Source organism: Hippopotamus amphibius, chromosome 6 (assembly GCF_030028045.1).
Source record: "Hippopotamus amphibius kiboko isolate mHipAmp2 chromosome 6, mHipAmp2.hap2, whole genome shotgun sequence".
Classification (NCBI taxonomy): domain Eukaryota; kingdom Metazoa; phylum Chordata; class Mammalia; order Artiodactyla; family Hippopotamidae; genus Hippopotamus; species Hippopotamus amphibius.
Genome location: NC_080191.1, coordinates 60,460,982 through 60,482,174, shown reverse-complemented (window position 1 = coordinate 60,482,174; position 21,193 = coordinate 60,460,982). Strand labels below are relative to the sequence as shown.

At 50.3% G+C, this 21,193-nt stretch overlaps 1 protein-coding gene across 4 annotated transcripts in view; it reads right to left on the bottom strand.

The window, feature by feature from the left end:
• Window positions 1-15,608, bottom strand: part of SYNJ2 (synaptojanin 2) — a 94,283-nt gene extending 78,675 nt beyond the window's left edge. For all 4 annotated transcript variants that reach the window (XR_009054287.1, XM_057738661.1, XM_057738662.1 and 1 more), the window contains exon 1: window positions 15,394-15,608. Coding sequence is in view for 3 of the 4 variants with exons in the window: in XM_057738661.1 (XP_057594644.1) it covers window positions 15,394-15,520 (127 nt within the window). In the remaining variant the exon portion in view is untranslated. The remainder of the gene's footprint in view (window positions 1-15,393) is intronic.
• Window positions 15,609-21,193: the final 5,585 nt, after the last annotated feature.

The window sequence follows — 21,193 nt, the reverse complement described above, 5'->3', positions numbered from 1 at the left end:
CATCCTTCAGGAAAGGGGTGTGGTCACCTGGGCGATGCTACTGGATGGAGGGCAGACCTGCGCGGGATGCGGCAAGGTAGCAATCTCTGGGGACCCTGATGAAGGGCTTCAGAATAGCGGTGAGCACCAAAGCCTGGCTGGAACTGCATCCCGGGAGACCAGGAGGAGGGAGAGAGAGACAGCACACGTGGACAGTCCCTTCACGTGGGGGAACGGAACACAGAAAGGAGGTGGGGGGTTCAGGTCGAGAGAGGGTGTTTCTAAACATGAGTCATCTGTTGGTGTAATGGTGGAAATCACCCAGCTAGGAAGGAAAGGGAGGAACTGGGGGAGCAGAGTCTTCCAAGGTGAGAGGGGACAGGACTGGTGGGAAGGAGGAAGAGCAGAAGCACAGAGGTCAAGTGCCTTTACAGAGGGAGGCGGTGCCACGAGCACAGGGCAGGCAGAGGAGGTGATGGGGCTTGTCAAAGTTCTCCAATTCCTTTCATTCTCTCAGTGAAACAGGGAGTGAAATCATTTGCTGAGAGGGACAAGGTGTTGAAGGCTTGAGATGAGAAACAGTCACCCCCGAGAGCAGAAGAGAAATCTGACTACGCAAATGCAACCAGGCTACCGAACAGCACCGGAAACCCTCAGGAAGCTGTGACTGGCAAATCAATGTGGTCGGGTTTTTCTCCAGCTGCGTCCAGCAACATAGGGGTGTGCGTGGAGTAGAGGGGAGAGGACTAACTGAGGGCTGGGGGTTTGCCTGGCAAGTATGAAGGAGAGACAGCGGTTGAAAGAGTGGTGAGTGTGTGCAAGAGGGGAGTGATCTGCATGGATGGGAATCTAAGCAGGATAAAGGGGAAGAGAGGACGTGAGGCGAGGAAAGGTGGTGGGACAGTTCGGGGGCCACAGACTCAAGGTCTGAGTAAGGGTCCTGGGCAGGTGAGGAGGGCAGAGGGAGCAGAGAGGATGCTTGATGCTGAACTTCCAGGGTGGTATAAATGACTGGTGATGAGAAGGTCTAGCCGTGTGAAGGGGGATGGAAGGAAAGACCTGGCAGTGAGGAGGTCAGAGCAGCTAATGGGCATGACCTCACCCAGGATGGGGACAGGAGAGGTGGCAGAAGAGCGGGTGAGCCAGGAGCCCAGCCCTCCCTGCATGGGAGCGTGGCCAGGAGGCAGGCAGTCTTCCAGGGAGGGAGAGGGACCCTCAGGGGAGCAGCAGTGAGGAACAGAGACAACCACGCCACCTCCGGGAAGGCCACTGGGCTTTGGGGAGTACATGCAGGTGAGGACAGGAACGGTTCCAGGAGGCTGGAGTGAGAGTTGATCAACCTCCCCAAGGTCGATTCCTACTCTATATTTTAATTCAGAATCCAAACAGCAGTCCATAATTCATTTCCTAGACTTCTCTGATTTTTAAAATTTTTTGTTTGGTCAGATTCATTAGGGACCTGGCTAGAGCAGTGTGTGCACGTGTGTTAGATGCTCAGAAACTGTCACAGTGCTGCAGCCAAGCTCTTTGGGGACCAGTGACAAACTCGGGAGCACACAGGTCCAGGGAAGATGAGGGAAGATGAGGGAAGATTTGCTCAGAGCAGACACATTATTGTCGCTTTATTACTCAGACCCCAACACGTAGGTAACTTGTGACGTAGTTTGAGACAGGTTTGGCCTCTTTCTCCATGTATGTCTGTTAACTAAACACACCTGCTTATTCACAGAGGTCCCGCCAACATCAACAGAAAACATGCTTTTTTTTTTTTTTTTTTTTTTTTAACTAAAGGGCAGAAGAAACCTTCCCAAATGAACCTAGTTATACTGTTTCATTGATTTGGAAACTGCCTCCTGCAAATAACCCTTCAGCCAAAGGCGTTCTGTTCCTGGAATTAGCTCCAGTCTCGAAAACAAAGAAGCCTGTGGCTGGCTCAGAACCTGGCCTTAGAATCTTTATTGCTTGACAGCACAGATCCCCAAATGCACCCTAGGGACGCGTGTCACTGTCAGGTGTTTGTGTGGGTTCTGTAAACTAAAGGTCAAAGGTGTCTGGGGAAGGCGGGGCTGTCTCAGCAGGTGGATTTACTGCAGGGCCTGGCCATCTTTCACATGCTAACTTGTGCTGGACATCTCCAAGGGGTCACGGTGTCCAGTCTCCGCCAGTCATCTGTCACGAAATCCTTTGGTTCGGGGAGCTCCCGTCTGGGGAAGCTCGCCTTTACAGAACACCTCTGAAGCCTGTCCCACACTCCTTCCAGGGGGCCTATTTTGTCCTTCTCAACCCAGGCTTATTTTGGACGGATGCCATACCTCCCGCCAGCCCCAACCTCTGGCTGTTGGGGCCCTGTGCTGCTTCCTGCCACTCCTGGAGCCGCCACAGCTGTTGTTCACACCCCGAGCGCTTGAGCCCTGCCCTGCCATTCCCGGCACCGAGCTGGGCTGGAACCCGAGCAGGTGTGTCCCCAGAGGACGAGTCAAATCCGGGCTTGTCTGGGCGCCCACGGGGCAGACCTGGGGAGCCAGTCATGAGAACCGAAGGTCTGCTGGGAGAGGGACGGGCCTAGGGGACAGACAGGTATGAGGGCACAGCTGCAGGCCGGGGGGGAGGGGGGAGGGATTGCATTACCCATCACCCGGGGCTTCCACGTCAGAATCTCAGGAGGGAGACAGCAAAGAGAAACGCAGCAGCACAGAGAAAAGCACTCACCCATCCAACACGGATGACGGTGCTCAGCAGAGCCGGCCGTGCAGGCTCCACTCTCTGCTTGGGCCGTCTGTATTTTTCCTCTCGAGAATTACTTACTATGGCCTTTGCCAATTGTTCTGTTGAATGAGTGGTCCTTCTTCTTGGTGATCTATAGGCGTGCTTTTATAGCACAGAACGATCATCAGTCTTTGGTCCCTGTATATGTTGCAAAGGTCTGTACACAGTTTCCTTCCAACCTGCAGCTTGTCTTTTAACTATATTTATGGCGTCTTTTGATATCCCAGAGTTTTACATTTTTCTGTAATCAAATCTATCAGTCTGACACAGGGTAAAGGAGGAGCAGGGTCCCCCCAACGCTGTTTCCAGATCTCCACGCTGGTCATGAGGCATGTTCATCCCGTGAAAATCCACGGAGCTGTCCACTTAGGATTTGTTCATTTTTCTACATATATTATACTTTAATAAAAAACAGTTCTTAAATCTCTCAGGTTATTCTTCCCTTTATGACTTCTGAGTTTTATGCTTTGTTTAAAAAGGCTTTCCGTACCATCACATTGTGAAAGCTTCTCCTACATTTTCTTCTAATACTTCAAAAGTGGGATTTCTTTACATTTAACTCTTAAATACCTCTGGAATTTATATATGATTTAATGTAGGGCTCTAACTTAATTCATGTCCACAGGGGCTTAACAAAACCTTTTTCTAACGCTCCAGTTCTGGTTCCCTGGGAACCCCAAAAAGGTAAAACATCAACCATGTCACTATATAACACTACTTATGGTCAAAATGAACTTTAGGAATGATGACACCCTGATGGGGACACCAGGCTTGGGGTTTCCTTAAGTGTGACAACTCCGGTAACTGGGCAGGTACCTGTGTGAACCCCAGAATCTATACCTATGGGGGTTTTACGAGGGATCCTAGCTCCTGTGGGCATAAGGCTTTAAGCCGATGAGAAGCTAGTTAGTGACGGACAGCTGTGTGAACAGTCACCGGCACGAACTGCTGCAAAGACCACCCCCTCCCTGGAAGAGGGACACCCTGGGCACTGGTCTGCAGGGCAAGCCCTTCTCCTTTCTGACCAGACAGCCAAGGGGGACCTGCTCTGAACTATGTGGCTGAACAAATGTCAAGTTGCACAAACACCATTTACTGAAGATCCACCTTTTCCTGCCTAATTTAAACTGTCACCGTAACAATAAACTAAATCACTCTATTTACACGAATCTGTTCTGAGCCCTCTCCTCTATTCTACTGACTTTTGCCTATTACAATATATCATTGTCAAGGCTTTATAGTATGATTTGCTGTCCGGTAGATCAAGTCTGTCCTGATCTTCTTCATAATCTTCTTGGCTATTTTGGTCACGTCTTCAACATTCAGCAGTGTTTCCTGAACCTCTCCTCACATCAGACAGTGCTGAGAAGACAACACCCCTCTTACTAGTTTCCTGGGACTGCCGAACAACGTACCACAAGCCGGGGGACTGAAACAACAGCAGTTGATTAAACAACTGCAAAATCCAGCTGTGGGCAGGGCCAGGGTCCCTCTGGAGGCTCCAGGGAGGATCCTTCCTGCCTTTTCCTGCTTCTGGGAGCCTCCGGAGTTCTTTGGCTGGTGGCAGCATCCCTCCCGTCTCTGCCTGCCTTCATGTGGCCGTCTCCCCTGTGCGTGTCTGTGTCTTCACGTGACATTCTCCTCTCTGTGTGTAACTGTCTCTGAGTCTCCTCTTCTTACAAGGATACCTGTCCTGCTGGATTAAGGGCCCACCCTACTCCAGAATGACCTCATCTTAACGGACACCTTAAATGTGGCAACAAAGACCCTGTTTCCAAGGAAGGTGACATTCAATTAGCAGGGGTTGGGACTTAAACATATCTTTTTGTGGGGACACAATACCACCTACAACATCCTGCTCCCAAGGAGCCAGCATTCTCAAGAACAACAGACATAGCAAGCAAATAAATAGGGCAATTTCGGTGATGCATGCTACAAAGACAAGAAAACAGGTGAGGGAACGGACAAGTGGGGCATGGAGGCTGTGGGCTGGTCTGGCTAGCGTGGTCAGGAACGTCTTGCTAAAGTCGCTGAGTTAGGCCTGAATGAGGACACGGCAGCCAGGCAGAGGTCTGGGAAGAGCACGGCGGGCAGAGGGCACAGCACGTGCAGAGATGCTGAGGCAGGAACCAGTCAGGGCCACTCCAGAGGAGCAGACCTGGCCCCCAGGGAACAGGGGGAGATGAGGCTGGAGAAAGAGCCCGGGCAGAGGACACAGGCCATGCAGCCTCGGTCAGGCTGCGTGTGGGCCAGGAGGGGCAGCCAGGAGGCCAGTTAGCAGGTGGCGTGCAGTCCAAGGGAGAGGAGGTAGTGGCTGGACTAGTGCCGCAGCAGCTGCAACAGGGGAACTGGTGGATTCTGATCTATTTTGGAGGCAGAGTGGTCTGGACGTGCTGGTGGATTGGATGGAAGTGAGGAAAACAGTGGCGTCTGGATAAGTCACAGGTTCTGCCCAGAGCATCTGGCCCACCCATGGGGGCGGGGGGGGGGGGGGGGAGAGGTGCTGCCATTACTCAAAACAGGAGGATTGAGATAAGCACAAGTTTAAGGGGTGGGGGGAGTCCCAGATATACTTTAAAGTCAGCCTGTTAACTTTTATATCCGTTTCCTCTTGACTGGATTTTACCCGTAGGTGCTTGCACCTACACATTTATTGAGAACAAACATTTTTACAATGTTGATGTTCCTTTCCCAAGAATATGCTGTACCTTTCCATTTATTCAGTGGGTCCTTAAAGTTTATAGCTTTGCATACTTCATGATGTTTACTCCCAGAAACTGTTGTTACTGTGAGTGGAATCTCTTTCTCCTATGATTATACGTACTCGGACTCATGATGGTATATGGGGAAACTATCGATTTTCATCCGCTGAGCTTGAAAAGCAGCCAGTGTACTAATTCACTAACTCTGATGAACTGTCGCGCGCCTATCACCCAACAGGCAGCAGCATCTTCCCAATCTTGCTCCACCTGTCCTGTCCCCACTGTGTGTGCGCACACGAGTTCTCTGTCTCCGAGAGCGATGCCACGTAAGTGCCAGACGTGAGCCCGCGGCACCCACAGGGACTTCAGGGGCTGTCTCCTGGATTTCCTAAGAAGACAACTGTATCATCCACACCCAAAGACCGAGAGTGTTCCGCATGGGGGAAGGCAGGAGCCACAGATGTGGTGACTCTCCTGCAAGACCGAGGAGAAAGGCAGGGACCAGACGGAATCCACAAAGTTCATCCTCTGAGGCGCGCAAACTTTCCTTACAGGAATGCTCCTCAAGGTTTCGTCCTGGGTCTATTTTCTCTTTGAAGACAAAATTCTAATAAGCTCTCGGTAACCTAATTTTCCGAACAGCAAACTGACCCAGAAACCCCCGAAGTCTGGAGTCACCCTTGTGCAGGCAGTGGTATTTCTTTGTAATTTCTCACGCCATATATGTCTTAGGTAATTTGTTCCTGCGCTGTACAGGCAGGCTACAAAGACCAGTTCTGTGCTTGGATTAAAATTTTATCACTACCACACAAGTTAGAAAAGGCCATGACCCGGCCACCTTTTCCAGGGCAGCCTCCAACCAGGATGGTACCTTTTTGTGAATTAGCAAAAAGCGCCCCCTCTGGACAGATTCAGACCCACAGTCACAGCTTAGAAAGCAGGGGAGCTTGGGAGGGAACAGGAATTCAACCGGCCTCACCCACCCCTCTCACCCCGCCCCTACCTCACCCCAGAACTTGGCACAGAGGCCTGGACCTTCCCCTGGTGTTTCCATCCCAGACTCCTGGGGTCTTTGCAAATGTCAATATTTTTAACATCCTAATGGACATCATACCTCTTCCCCTGTCAACAAACAGCAAAACTTCAAGAAATAATCGCAATAAAGTCTTGTTACTTCTGGTTAAAATCAGTTTGTACTATCAGATAAAATCTCTCAGTCCCTACTCCAAATGCTGTGTGTCCGGAGAAAAAGGAAAGTAGTCCTCAGAAATGGGAAATGTAAGATTCTGTTTGTTCACTACTCCAGAGACATACAATTTCAACGTGGAATTCCATTCTTGCAGCTCTACTGCTGGCCTCCCATGTTACCCACACAGAAGTGCTCTGACCGTGGCTTGTCTCCCCTGGTCCACCAGCACATCCCTTCCTGGACAGACAACTTCCCTCTGGCCTACGAGCTCCTCCTCCCTGGTTCACAGGTTCCTCCCCTCCTGGTAGTCCCAGGGTAAAGAGAAGCAGGTGGCACTAGGCAGACGGACACTGTTATAAGGGCCTGGCTCAGGCCTGGGTGGGTGGCAAGTTATTTCCAGCCCTCGTTTTCCAATATTCCTTTCTCTATCCACACCATTTAAAGAAAAACAGGTCCACTGTTGAAACAGTCCGTGAGGCGAGTGTCACTGTTCTGTTCGGCTGGAGCACATGGACTCCACGATACCTGACAGCCTTCCACCACTCCTCTCCGCCAGCAGCATCTAGCTCAGCCCTGCCTGACCTCAGCTCTGCTTGTCTGGGAAGCAGGAGCAGCAGAGGACTATCTCTGCTTAAAGAGTTTTTCCAACATACAATATTCATCAGTCACGGATAAGATTCATGATGAAGCTGTCCATGCAACATATAGGCAATAAAAACAGACAGATAAACAAGCCCACACATCCACAGACACACAGCTCGCCCCATTCCAGTCCAGATTGTTAAAAAAAAAAAAAAAAGTTATGCAATATGATGAAAGGTATGATTTTCAGCACGCCAGGGAATATTAATAAGAATCTGCTAAAAGAGCTACTGAATTAGCATAGTTTAATAAATACCATATGTTCCTAATTTAAGTTTAAATTGTTATGGCTTAAAAAAATTTTTTTTGCTGGTTACAGGAAAGGGGCAGAATCAAGGAGAGACAATCTCATGCATTTTAATTTATTCATAAGTCTCCAATAAAAAATGTATAGCATCAGATTCCTAAGTTTAGCTTCAGACTTAGATCTGAGTCATCTTAGATTTTACTTTGCCAGGTCATTTCTCCTAAGATTCAAATTTCTGGGTAGTTTATAATTTTAAATAGGTGTGTAAAGCAGAGGTGTTGTTTATTTGCTTATGCTTAGTGTTTAAGGTTTTGTTTTGTTTTTCAAAGACACCTGGAATCTGAGAGTAGGGAAGGCAGTATAGGTTGTCATCCATTTGTTTTCAGATTAGGATTCTGAGGCCTGGGGGGATTAACTAAATTCCCTCAGATAAGGAACATCTTAAGGAATCAGGGCTAGGATTCAGGCCTTCCCTCTTCTACCAAGAGGCAGGAAAGGGAACAGGTGAAGGGTGAGAAGGACTTATCACTACAACATTCCAGGGTCAGACCTGAGGAAAGGAAAGTAGTTTGCTTTTTCTGAGTAGAGATTACTACTACCTGTCAGGAATGTCAGTACAAGCTGAATACAAAAAGGCAGCCGGCTAGCAGAGATAAGCTGTACACCATGCTCACCTTAAATCTGCCCATTTTCCTAGATCTTGAAGGGTGACCGCACCATCCCAGTTCCCCAATGGCTCTGAGCAGCAGTCCTGAACACCATGCCCTCTCCCTAACCCAACCCCAAGTCCCGCATCAACACTGTAACTAGGAGAGCATTTGGTGGCCCAAGTTCTGCTATGTGAGACCTCACAGTGCTTTAAAGGACACAGGAAAAGTCCCTCGTCCTTTCTTATCATCTGTTTTGCCCTGAGCATCACCTCAGACCTTGTCAAAGAGCAGAAGTGGCAGAAGACCACGCTCTGTTCTCAGGGCGCATATGGTTTCACTGAAACACACAGTGTGGGAGAGTAGAGCCCAAGGGTCCAGAAGGTGGGGCGGGGGGAGGCCCCATCACAGCCAGCAGCCCGAGGGAGGGGAGGAGGCGAGGCAGAAATGGGCACAGATGCAGGAACAGAATTAAGTACCAGCTCCCGTGATATTACAGAAGCCTCTCTGGGAGAGTCCCATATCCTCAAAAAACTGCCTTAAAATTAAGTTCAGACTTTTGCATTTGCACTTTGGAATTGCTCCCATGAACTGGGCCACTAGAAGGAGCTGCCCTACCACCCTCCATAGCTAATATGCTCAGAGTGAATCCTCCCACCCGGAGTCACTGTCTGAACCAAGAAGCTACATAAGCAAAGGGCAACGCTCCAGCTTCATATGCTCTGAGTGCAGACTGCTGCCCCCCAGCACCCGGCCACTCGCATCCAATCTTCCTGGACGGGGCCCTCTGCTGGCCCCACAACAGGTGCCCAGTGCCCACCCTGGATGCAAAGCAGTCTATCCATCCCCTCGGCAGAGCCCCTCCCCGGCTCCAGAACAAACAAGCAGAGAACAGGAAGATACATTCCACAGGGTGCCCAGCACCCTCACTCAGGAACCTCTTCCCACTCAAAATCAAGGAGAGCTCCAGAAAGACACAAACGTGTTATCTGACCATCCTCACACTGAGATGTACATCCTTGGGGAGTCTGGCATCTCACGGCCGCCTCTGTGCCGAGAAACCCAGCACTTCCTTCAGAGCCTTGAGTTCTAACCAGGCTCTGTTCTAGGCGTCAGGACATCCTCACAGAAGGACAAGAGCCAGCACAAGCCTCAGCTCTCTGGAATGCAGGACTCAAGCCCACACACTTCTCTTGAAGATCTCCCCTTCGTAATATCACACACACACACGGCTCAGAAAGCAGGTAACTGCTTCCCCAAGCCTAACACCCCTGAATAGAGAAACTGTCAGATGCAAACCCAGTCACAGTCGGGATGCTGTATGACAATTACACTTCACTGACTACATATGTGTTTTGAAACCAAGAGAGACGACGGGACACGGTTAGTGTCTTTCATCACACGATGACTTTTCTTTTTTTCTAAGCATGAGATTTTAGCAAACACACTGCTCTCTGGAGCCTCCTGGACTTGTTCAAATCACGGCTTGGCTACTAATTAGAAATGGAGCCTCGGGACTTCCCTGGTAGCGCAGTGGGTAAGACTCCACGCTCCCAATGCAGGGGCCCGGGTTTGATCCCTGGTAGGGAACTAGATCCTACATGCATGCCACAACTAAGAGTTCACATGCCACAACCAAGGAGCCCACATGCCGCAACTAAGACCCCGTACAACCAAATAAATAAATAAATAAAAGAAATGGAACCTCGTGCAAGTTCTTACATTTCCCTGTGCCTCAGTTTCTCCAAGTGTAAATGGAGAGGATTAGGACCTCCCTCTTCATAAGGACTGAAGAAGTCAACACACAGAAACCACAAGCAGAGCCTGGTGCGTGGTAAGCGCTTCATAAGCGTCAGCTGTTATTATCAAGTCCGCTAAAGTTTACTTGACCAGCTGAAAATTCAAAACACTTTGCAATAAATATCCCTGAGGCAAAATGCATTCGTGTGTGTTCATTCTGCCCACAGAATACTGGATCAAGGACAGGCATGCTTTTAAGGTTTTCATTGAACTGTCCTCAAGAATGACATATTTACATAACAGGGCCCCAGGTCTCCTTCCAGCAAGTCCTTGAAACAGGAAGTGCCTGTAACTGGGCTGTTTTGTGTTGACCTTTGCTGAGAACCCTGCATCTAATGAAGCGCTCTCTGTAACTGCAGCCTGGAGATGCCAGTGCAGCGCTGGGGCCTCGTTTCCAAGCCCTCAGCTTGCTCAGGGGCACACACTCTGGCCAGCTCCATTTGATTTTCCCCAAGAGGTGGGCTGGCCACCACACATACCCTAATAATAGGGACCCCAGTCTAGTTCCCAAGTCTTAGCTTGGGGCAGCTTGACAGGGCTTTAAGGACACTTCTGGGGGAAAAAAACACAGAGAATATTCCCTATCCTCAGGTGGAAAGGCTGGCGATGTCCAGCAAAAGAAGCTGCACAGCCACAGATCACAAAGGGGTACTTGGGTGCCCAAGGAACACCTCCAAGTGAGACCCAGACCCGCCCAGGTGCCCAGGGTACACCTGCTCTGCCATCTACGGAGTTTGAGCCAGGTACCATCGCAGCCCTGCAGCCCCTGCGTGGAACTATTTGTAAGCTCTCAATCAAGCTCACAAACTGTTAAATATGTTCTACCCTTCTGGCTTGAGAAGGACACCCCTGGGGCTAACTGGAAGGCCAGGTCCAGAATGTGCCCGGCAGAGAGCACCGCTCCCAGCCTGGCCCCCTCCTCTTTCACTGACCCCTCCCTCTGGGCTTCACATTACCCTGCAGGGGCCTCGTGCACACACCGAAGGACACCTCAGTGAGTGTGCGTCCACGTCCACTTCCACTCACAGCCTGCACCCTTGCCACATCCCTCTCCCAGACCTGGGTGGACACACCCACACTGCACAATCTGTCAGGGGCCCTGGGAGGAGACCTGGGCAGGCCGGATGTGGGCTGGGCACCACTTGTGTAGGCGATTCCAGGGTCCTGTGTACCTGGAGTGTGGTCCAGAGGTGGGGAGGGTGGGACAAACAGCAGGGGACACAGCCCCTTGACCCAACTCCTCATTCTGGCAGGAGGCACAGGGCAAGGCTCCCTCTTGCCGTGGTCTAGGGGCCGTGCCACCACTGGGTCCAGACCATCTCCTCTGGGCCCATCAATGCTGTCCAAAGAGGAGGGACACCCTGTTCTTCCAGGCTGTGGTGTACTCTTCCCATGTGATCACTTCACTCTTAAAAATCTTGGCCAGAATCTCAGAATCAATTCACACCACCATTTCTGTTGTTGGTCACATTTCAATCCATCAAGTAAATTTTGAACTTAACACACATACAAATGCAAGTTAGGAAGAAAAAAAAAAAAAGTCAAGCCAAATTAATTAAAATCTTGCTTGACAATGAACCAACCAAAGTTAAGGAGATTTATTTTTCATTAAAAAATACAGGGATGGGTGACATAGAATTGAAATATACTAATAACCATCCACAATGAGTGACAGGGGAAGGGGATTCATTCTTCCTTCCACTTTTGTGTACATTTGAAATTTTTCACAATTAAAGGTTAAAGGAAAAGTTTTGGAGCCACACAGCCCAAAAAAGTTGCCTGGCAAGATCTGAAATCACATTCCTCCTGGTGAGTTACAAAAAAGCCAGGCAGAAGCACATACTAACCCAGTTTGCAATTTTGTCAATATTACCCCAAGCAAACCTACAACTGGGAAAGTCCTACTCATAAGCCATGGACACAACAGGCTGCTGTGACCCCAGGTCACCGCCCAGGTTTCCCAAGTCGGAAGCCCGGAGTCCCTGCCAGGCCCTACCTGCGCTTCCGTCTTTCCCCAGGATTCATTTGACCCTCCCGGATGCTCTTAGGCAGGTCAAACTTCAAGTCACTGACCAAATAAATCCAGGCTATGGAGCCTGACAAAGTGGTCAAGGCCGCAGTTCACACAGAGCCTTGCTCAGCAACACCAAGTCAAACAAAACTTGATACTGTGGCCTCTGTACAAACGCAGCAGCTGGGAGAACCTGTGTCCATGTTTCCTCAGGACCTCTTCCTCCAGAAGCTCAAAGTAATTTCGGAACACTCACTAATCAGCTTAATTGAGTCTCATGAGCCTCCTGCCCACCCTGCTCCCTGCTCCACAGCACGTGTGGCTGGGAGAGGGCGAGGCAGGGCTGCACGATGCACACACACGTGTAACCACACGCACACTCGCAGGCTACCCTTCCTAGGGGGCTGTCTGGAGAATATGGAACACTGGAGCATTGGTACTGGCTCTAAAAATGGACAAAAATCCATGAACAACAGGCACAGTTCCCTTCATCTGGTCCACAGCACAATGTCTAAAAGCAACAAAGAGAAAGACGGCAGCAAGCACTTTTTGTCCCATTATGCAAATAAGAGAACATCTGTATGCTAATTGTAGACTCGCACCCAGGAAAACTGTTACAGGCTCTGGCTTTGGATCTATACTCAAGAGTCCTCCTACTGTTGAATCAGGTCATCAAGAAAACTGTACAAAAACCTTTGAAATTGGTGCCAAGACGTTTGGCTTTTCTGCCTCTGGAATTCCTGTTCCCACTGATCCACATTAAAGATAGATTCTCAACCTAATTCTTTTAGAAGCTGGAGTTTGGAAGTATCCCTCCAGCAACCCTACTGCTGGCTGGCCACCTAAGTCATGTGAGAATAGAAGGACTAACCCTGAAATCGGCCAATCAAGAATCATCAGTTTTTCCTAAACTCACAACCCAACGCAAGCCCCCGTGTCAGCACTGCCTAAAAACAGGAAGCAAAGGTGAGCCCCTTTCAGTGGGAAGAGTGGTGCCTATGCTGGCCAGGACCACCTAGCTCTCCTGCTATCCCGGTAAAAGCAGCAGTGTGCACCTGCCACAGAGCTGCATAGAATTCAGGACCATTCAGTGGCTAGGCAGAAACCACCACCCTCATGGGAATAAACCCTAGACTTAAATCTGCTTGGCCTCTCATTCCTCACAGGGAACCACAGCTGACGTGGAAAGGAAGCTGCCCCCAACCTTGAACCTCATGGAATGGCCAGGGGTCCACTGCCAGCTATGCTGGCTGCCACACAAAAGAAGAGACTGCAACCTTCCGGGGGAAAGAAAAAATGAAAGCACTCTTCACCTTACCCAGGCAAGGAAAGCAAAAGGCTAGACCTTTGGAACACAGATGGGAATTTCAAGTTCGGAGCTGGTCTATCCAACTGTGACATGTTTAGAGTACTTTAAAAGTCTGAGACAACAACTTTCTAGTAACAGAATGCTCCTACGATCCTTCTCTGGACCAGCAACATCACCAAATGCCACAGCTGCCTTTTAAAAATAGTTTCACTTAATTAAAGAAAAGGCGACTTCAAAAATTAAGTATTCAGCCCAAAGTCTACTGAAAACTGCATGTTCAGTTAAGTGACAAATTGTGGACTGCACATGAGTTGAGGCTAAGCCCATTCCTTTCACTACACCCTCTGTTCCAGAATCCAGAGTATTGTAATCACCAACATAGCATACATGATTTCAGCCCAAATCTAATTTCCAAATGGAAAATATGCATCATACCACTCCATTAATCATTTTAAAATCTTCACTTTTGAAAAAATAAGTCTTTTTATTCCAGTGGCTTCAAAGCAACCCTTAAATATATACGAACCTTGCTTAAGGTTGCTGTAATCCAAATGAAGAATATTTTAATCTCTTTGATGAAGCAGTAGTTTTGTATCATGCAATTAATCTCTCGGCTCTGATAAACGTGGTATGAAGTAGACATCTAAAATGGAATGGAAATTTCTGTGGTTTTCTTTCAAGACCTTAGCAAATGACCAAACTTGGACTTTTCGGGACAGAGCACAAACTGGCATAATCTGATAATAATTTAATCCATGATTTACTGCACATTTACGGTGCCGACAATACTGGAGACATTTTATCAACCAAGTGACTGAAAACAAGCTAGGTAACTATATGCTAATGAAATGACTAGGGAAGCAGAAATAGAAGAGATGGTCCTTCCAAGATGTATACTGAAGAATCTAATTGAAGAATTGATGCATACAATATGAAAAGAAAAAGACTAGATTCAATTATAAAGTGTGGTGGAGGTGAGTGCACTGGGCATCCACCTAAAGGACTAGTGACCTTCCTCTGAGCTTTGTTTAGCTACTAACAGGGGAGATGGTACAGCTGGACACCAGTCGTAAACCTACTCTCCAGTGTTCAGGTTGAAGTTCTAACAATTCTACCTGGTTTTGCTCACTTTGGTGTTACCTTGCCTTCCTCATGAATGTCAGCCACAAAACAAGATGATTCCAAGAAGCCACACATTACACAACAATATGGAAATTGCCACTGGAAATCAGGTAGAGCTGTTTGTCACCTTGAGCAAGCAAGTTTCTTAGTCTCTTCAGGCCTCAGTTTACCCCTCTGTAATATGGGGATAATAATAGCCCTTTTGTATAATTGTGAAAATTAAATGAGATGGTCTCTGAAGCCCTAAACACAATGTCAGTGTCAAGACTTCCTGGAGCTCATAAGTGAACTTCGCAACTGCCTAAGGTCAAATACACCCAGCACAGAGTCACCAAGTGGTATATTTGCCTCCAAGTTCTATACTTAGCAGTACTGACGCTTCTCAGCCAAGTACTTACACGAGGCAAAAGTGCCATCAGCGCTTTGTCCGTAGTCTATGTTATGGTGCTTTTGTTCCCATCCCCTCCGCGAGTGAAGGAGGCCGTCACAAAGCAACGGGTATTTACTGGTTTCCTCAACAGGTGCCAAAGAAAAACAGCGCCAGGCACTAGGTCGGGGCGCCTCCCAAGTCAACCCTCTTGGATGGTCCTGAATCTGTAACGCGTCCCGGGAGAGCGCGGGGCAGAAGGGGCCAGAAGCGGCTCTCCAAGAACGGACCCCGCCGGCAGGCGCGCAGACGGCAGACCCCGAGGAGGGGCTGCGGGCCGCCTGTGCCCCCGGGCGCAGCCACACGTGTTCCCCGGCGTCACTTCATTCAAACAGGCCACCCGCCGCCCCGCGCGAGCGACCCCCACGCCTCGGCCGCCTCCGCGCCGCCCGGGACCGGTCACCTCGGGGAAGGGAGGGGCCCGTTTGTCTAGGTCTCAGCACAGGCAGGCGCCCCCCCCTCCGGGTCAGGGACCAGGGCGCGGCCCGAGCCCCGGCGCCGCCGCGGAGTCGCCGGCGCGGAGCCCCGGACGGCGCCTCCGGCCGCACTCACCGAGCGTGGCCACCGTGCCGGCCTCGAAGAGCAGGCAGTCCCCGCGGCCGCGCGCCTCCAGCAGGACGCTGCTCTCCCGCGAGGCCTCCAGCCGCCCGAGCAGCCGCAGCCCTTTGCTCAGAGCCATGCGCGCGCGGTCCGCCGCGGCTCCCCGCGCTCCCGCGACTTCCAGGAGTTTCACTTTGCGCCCACGCCGCGGCCCGGCCGCAGGCTCCTCCCCGGCCTCCGCCCCGGCCCCTCGGCGGCCCCCGCCCCGCCGCCGCCGCCTCCGCGCCCGCGCGCGCCGCCCCGGGCAGGTGAGGGCGCGCGGCCGCCTCCCCGCCTCCCGGCCGGCTCCGCCGAGGCGCCGCGCTCCCCCCAGCGGCCGGGCAGCGGCGGGCGGCCTCCGGGCTCTCCGCGGGGCTAATCGCGGACCCTGGTGCGGAGGGGACGTCCTCCTCGGTGGGCGGCAGCCAGGGGGACGGATTCCACACATTCCTCGACGCGGAGGAGGCTGCCGTCCGCGGGGCGCCCTAATGCGCCTGAAACGTTACCGGACGCCCGCGGCCTTATATGGGCAGCTGGGGCCTGGCCGGCGCCGCGGGGCTCGAAACCGCCGGGGTCGGGCCCTCCGTAATCCTCCCTCCATAATCCTCCCGGGTCCTCTGCTGTCCTCCGTAGTCCGCCCTCGTCCTCCCAGATCCTCCCCAGTCCCACTCACACCCCCCTCTCTCATCTACTTCTGCGACCTTGGGCGAGTCCCTTGTCCCCTGTGCCTCAGTAGCCCTGCGGGTGAAGCGGGATTAGTAACTGTACCTACTTCATAAAGTGGCGGTGAGGATGGAGTTAGTTCGTGTAAAGGGTTTGGTGAATGCCCAGCAAATGGGAAGTGTTCGATAAATGCTGCCTTTTGCTAGCTTTCTGTACGGAGGGTACTGCGGTCCACTGTTCACACCAGGCAGAACTTGGGGGGATTCAAAGGTGTGTTTTCTCGGAGAGAACTGAGACCCCAACCTCTAGACCTGCCACTTACCGTGTGGCCTTGACTTCTCTGAGCCCGCTTTTCTCATTTATCAGATGGGGACGGTACTTGCCCCATCGGCTTACAGGATGGGTGCGCAGTGAGAGGAGCCCAACGCTCTAGAAGTGACAAGCAGAACCAACTGCGAGGTGCTGATGGATGCGCGTGTGGGGGTGAGGGGGCTCTTCTCTCTCCCTGCCTATGCCCTTCCCCTCCCACTTGCAAACCCTCCTCCCACTCTGGTGAGTCTGCACAGTCCTTGACTTAAGGGCAGATACTATAATAAGCCAGTTTGTACTCAGGCCTGCGTACATCAACACATATGCAGGCATCCTCCACTGGAGAGTGTGGCCCATCTGGGATAACCTGGCAGCTAAGTAACGGGCCGCAGGGCCCCTCTTGGCACTGGGTTTTAGCTCGGATGTCAGGACTGGTCTGTAGGGGAGGGGAGAGAGGACAGGGGAGAGGGCTTCCCTGTAACCACCCTTTGGGTGTGTTTGGGGGTCTCATTTCCTTCTCCTGTAGTGGATGCATATGGATAGCCCTGAGACCTCCATCAGGGTGTTCCCATCAGGCCCCAGACCCAGCTGGTTCCCCTCTCACCCCGTTCTGCTCACATGGAGAGGCTGTGGGTCAAGCCGTTTGTCTCTCAGGTGTGTTCCAGAAGGAACAGAGCCCCCAGTGCCAAGCAGGACAGTGGGGCCCTTGAAGACATTCAGGAACGACCAGACATTCCATCCTCTGTGGATACTCTCCCAGGTGGTGATTCGGAGAATAAAGGAAATGTGAACAATAGCAGAGATTCAAGCCATTCCTGAGCCTTCTGCGCCCTTGCTCACAAATTCAGTCATGATGTGGTGAATATCCCACCTATGATGCTCATATGCTATCCAAATACTTATAAAATGGAAACATTATTTCCTCCTGAGAACAGTGTGACCATTAAATGAGGCAGAGTAGGCTTTGACCCACTGTTTCCTTTAGTTTTAAACTCGAAGCTCACTTCTTCCAGGAAGTCTTCCTGGGATGCTGAGGTTCCAGATGACAGTTTTTATGTACCCTCAAATTCACTGATGTCCAGTTCTGCTCTCACCTGCTCATATGTTGCTTGAGAAGTGATTTTAGATTTCTTTTCTCTGAGCCCTGTATCACAAATTAGGTCGTAAGATCTACGGAAGGGGACCAAGTCTTTCAAAACGTTCTCTCTCCTCTTCTTTCCTGCCTTTCCTAGGATCACATAATTTAGAGCTCTGCACACTGGCATGCTGTACATAGTTTAGAACATTTCCTATAGTCCAGACCAGCACTTGAGCTTTACAGCTTACAGAATCTAAGACACAATCAACTGTAAGATGAACCACTATTTTATGTACCACTGAGAAAGAAAGAATGGCGCCAATTAAACTATGTAATTAAATCGTTGGCAATGCCTTGATTTCAGCAATGTTATAATATGCATCTTAGATGCCAATAACAGCTGTTCCCCTACCTCTGAGAACTGGCACCTGCTGTGTTTTCAGGTCACTGCCCTCTGGTTTGGAGTGGGATGGTCCACAGGGGCAGCTGAGGAAGCCCCGTCCTTACATACACACTGCCTTGATAGGCTGAGGGTCACCTGGACACCGGCATGTCTAGCAGATGGAGAAAGTAACAGATCGTGAGACATTTGAGGAAAAGGTCAGCTCTGATACCTAAACCACGAGCGGAGCCTGGGAAGACCAGTGGACCCATCTGAGTGGGGAAAGTTTGGGTACATCCCACTCCTGAGATGCAGAGCTCTTGGAGGGCTATGATTGGAGCGGGGAAGAGGTGAGGTGAGAAGGAAAAGCCAGCTCCATCACCCCCAGAGTAGACGACTGCAGGAAATGCAACATGGCTGTGGAACAGGGAGTCCGCAGGACCTGGGGAGCCAGGGAGCTCCTCAAGTTATCAAAGCAGAGAGAGAAATAGGGGAGAGACAAAGGAAAGGCTGTATTTGGTGTCTGTTGCATGAGAGGCAAAAGGACAGTGAGGAGTCAGGAAGGAGCCCAGTGTTTAGAGAATGGGACAGTGGTGGCCCCGTGGACAGAGAGAGGAGAATGAGGGAGGAAGCTGTGTGACCAGAGACAGGAACTGGGGGTGGGGAAGTGGGGGCTGGTTTGGGTTGTGCTGAGTTTAAGATGAGGAGGGTCAGCCGATGGGAAAGGCCAGAAATGAGGAGTGGAGGCTGCGAGGGGAACAGCTCTCCAAAAGGGGGGGAGGGGAGGAGTGAAGGCCAGTGTCTGAGCATGGGAGAGGCAGGAAGAAAGGACTAGAAAGAAGCAGCCTGAGGTTAGGGAAGCCCAGGAGCAGCAGGGGATGCTCTGGGAAGCAAGGGATGGTCCCTGGTTTGAGAACCTCAGAAAGGTCCGTAAGAATGAGGACTTGGGAAAGAGCCTTGGTTTGGTGAGGAGGTAATGGTGACCTTTGAATCAGAGGGCTGGGAAAAAAGCCAGCTTGCAAAGAATTAAGGAAGAAACAGGCGCAGTAAGCATAGCCTGCTGGCTCTGGAAGCCTGGCTGGGAAAAACACAAAATAAATAGAACGGCAGGCAGAGGGGGCGAGAGACCTTTCTCAGGTGGGCCAGGCCCGCTCAGATGCTATTTTCATCGAATCATCCTAGCTGCTGAGTTGAAACCTTAGGGAGCGGTGAGACCAGAGAGGGAGCAGCTGTGACACCCCAGGGGTGCTGGCAGTACGTGGACAAGGGCGGAGGGAGTGGGGTGGAGAGAAATGGTCGGGTTCGGGATGGGTCTTTGAAGGGTGAGCCTACAGCGTTTGCCGTTAGGGCAGATGTGGAATAAGAGGAAAAGGCAGGAGTTTGGATGGTGCCATGATTTTGGCCATAGTCCCTGGAAGGATGGAATTGCCTTCAGCTGAGTAAGGGCGGCTGTGGGAACAGCAGGTGGCTGGGTGGGCGGGCAGATTGGGGCATGTTAATTTTGAGATGCCTGTTAAAAATCCAGGTGGAGGTGTCGAGTGGGCAGCAGGTTATGCAAGTCAGGAGTCCAAGGGTGAGGTCTGGGCAGAGATGTAAATGTGGAGGCTATCAGCATCTCTATGGTGTTTATAGCCTTGGCCTGGGTGAGTTCACCAAGGGCCGAGTGCTGGTCAGAAAGGGAGGAGTGGGGGCTGAGCCCAGGGGTGCCCTGATCTGGGGTGGGGAGGGGGAGAAGGGGGCCCACGAGGTAGGGGACAACCAGCAGTCACCTGTCCTAGAATCCGAAGGAAGGAACCGTCCCAGGGAGCAGATGGCGGTCAATGATGGCAAAGGCTCTGGGTCCAGTAGGACGAGGGCTGGTATTTTGAGTTTCATCACGTGGTCACCGTTGCCCCTTATGAGAGCAGTTTGGGGACATGGGAGGGTACAAGTAGTTCTTTTTTACAGCCCATTTCTTCTTGCATGGCCCTCTGTAGAGCCAAGGATCTAGGTATTGACTCCAGGTGATTAAAAGGATGCAAGACACTTGGAGACCATGATTCCGAACCCCCTCAACTTCTCCCCATGAAACACTCCATCACTCTAATTACACTTGGACTGTCTTCCTGTTTCCCTGCCTCTGAAAATGTGGTGCGCACACCAGACACAGTTCTCTAATAAGGCTCTGACTCCCGTGGTACATAATGAAGGCGATGATACATAGGATTTTTCTGAGTTCGTCTCGATTTCAGGTACCTTTGTACTTTCCTTAAAAGGGATTCATTAAACATACAACTAATTATGACTTAAATTTTATACCTTAGTAAAAGTTTTCATCTAAGTGCATTCACAAATTAGAAAATATCCTAAACCCCCACACGCCCTTTCAGGGGTTTCAGAAGAATGTGATCATAAGTATACAGGCAAAGCAAATCAGCCCATCAGTAAATGAGCTTTATTGAGTCTCTCTGTGTACTGACTGGCTGGCTTTCTAGCCCTAATTTTTAGATAAAACTTGAAAGTTTTTCAAAGTACTTTTCATATGCATTATTTCATTAGATATTAATGACGCTGAATATTTAAAGCTAAAAGCTAATATTCTCAAGTTATTAATTAGCTAATTACCCAGACTGCAAATTAATTCATTTACCCAGACTGCAATCTCCCATAAACTTGTTCAGTGGCCTTTCGCTCCCTTAGCTCCGAATCCTCAACGTCACCGGAGAAATTGCATAACCTTGCAGACGAGTGTCATTTTTCTGAACAAGTTATTTAATATCAGCAGATATTCTGTTAGTGTTCACATTGCCGAGTGTCTCGTAAATGTCATCAATTGCTGTCCACAGTTTGTGTGAATCACACAAGTTTACACAATGTGACTGATGTGTCTCTTAACCCCCTTTAAAAACACAGGTTTCCGTTTCTTTTTTCTCTTGCAATTTATTTGTTAAGAAAAGCTTGGTTGCATTCCCAGAGGCCTCACAGGCTGCATTTTGCTGAGCGTCCCTGTGGTGGTGTTTAGTGTGCTCCCTTGCTCTCTGCATGACCTATAATATAGCTCAGTGGTTGGATGCAGAAGCTCTAGCAGATTCTGTCTGCTGTCTCCCATCGGGAAGCACAGGTCTGATTGTTTCTCTTTGTGAGGTAGCAGCCATTGAGCATGAATGCCGTAGTCCTTGCAAAACAGTTATGCTCTATTACTTTCTTCATTTGTGGCGAAAATTCTTCTAAAAAAATCAGAAAATTCCCACCTACTATTTGTTTACCCAATGGTAACACAAACAAAAGACATAGAATAGGATTCTTTTCCTTTATTTACTAGTGTTCAAAATAAGTTATTTTGAACTCAGTGAATTGGTCTA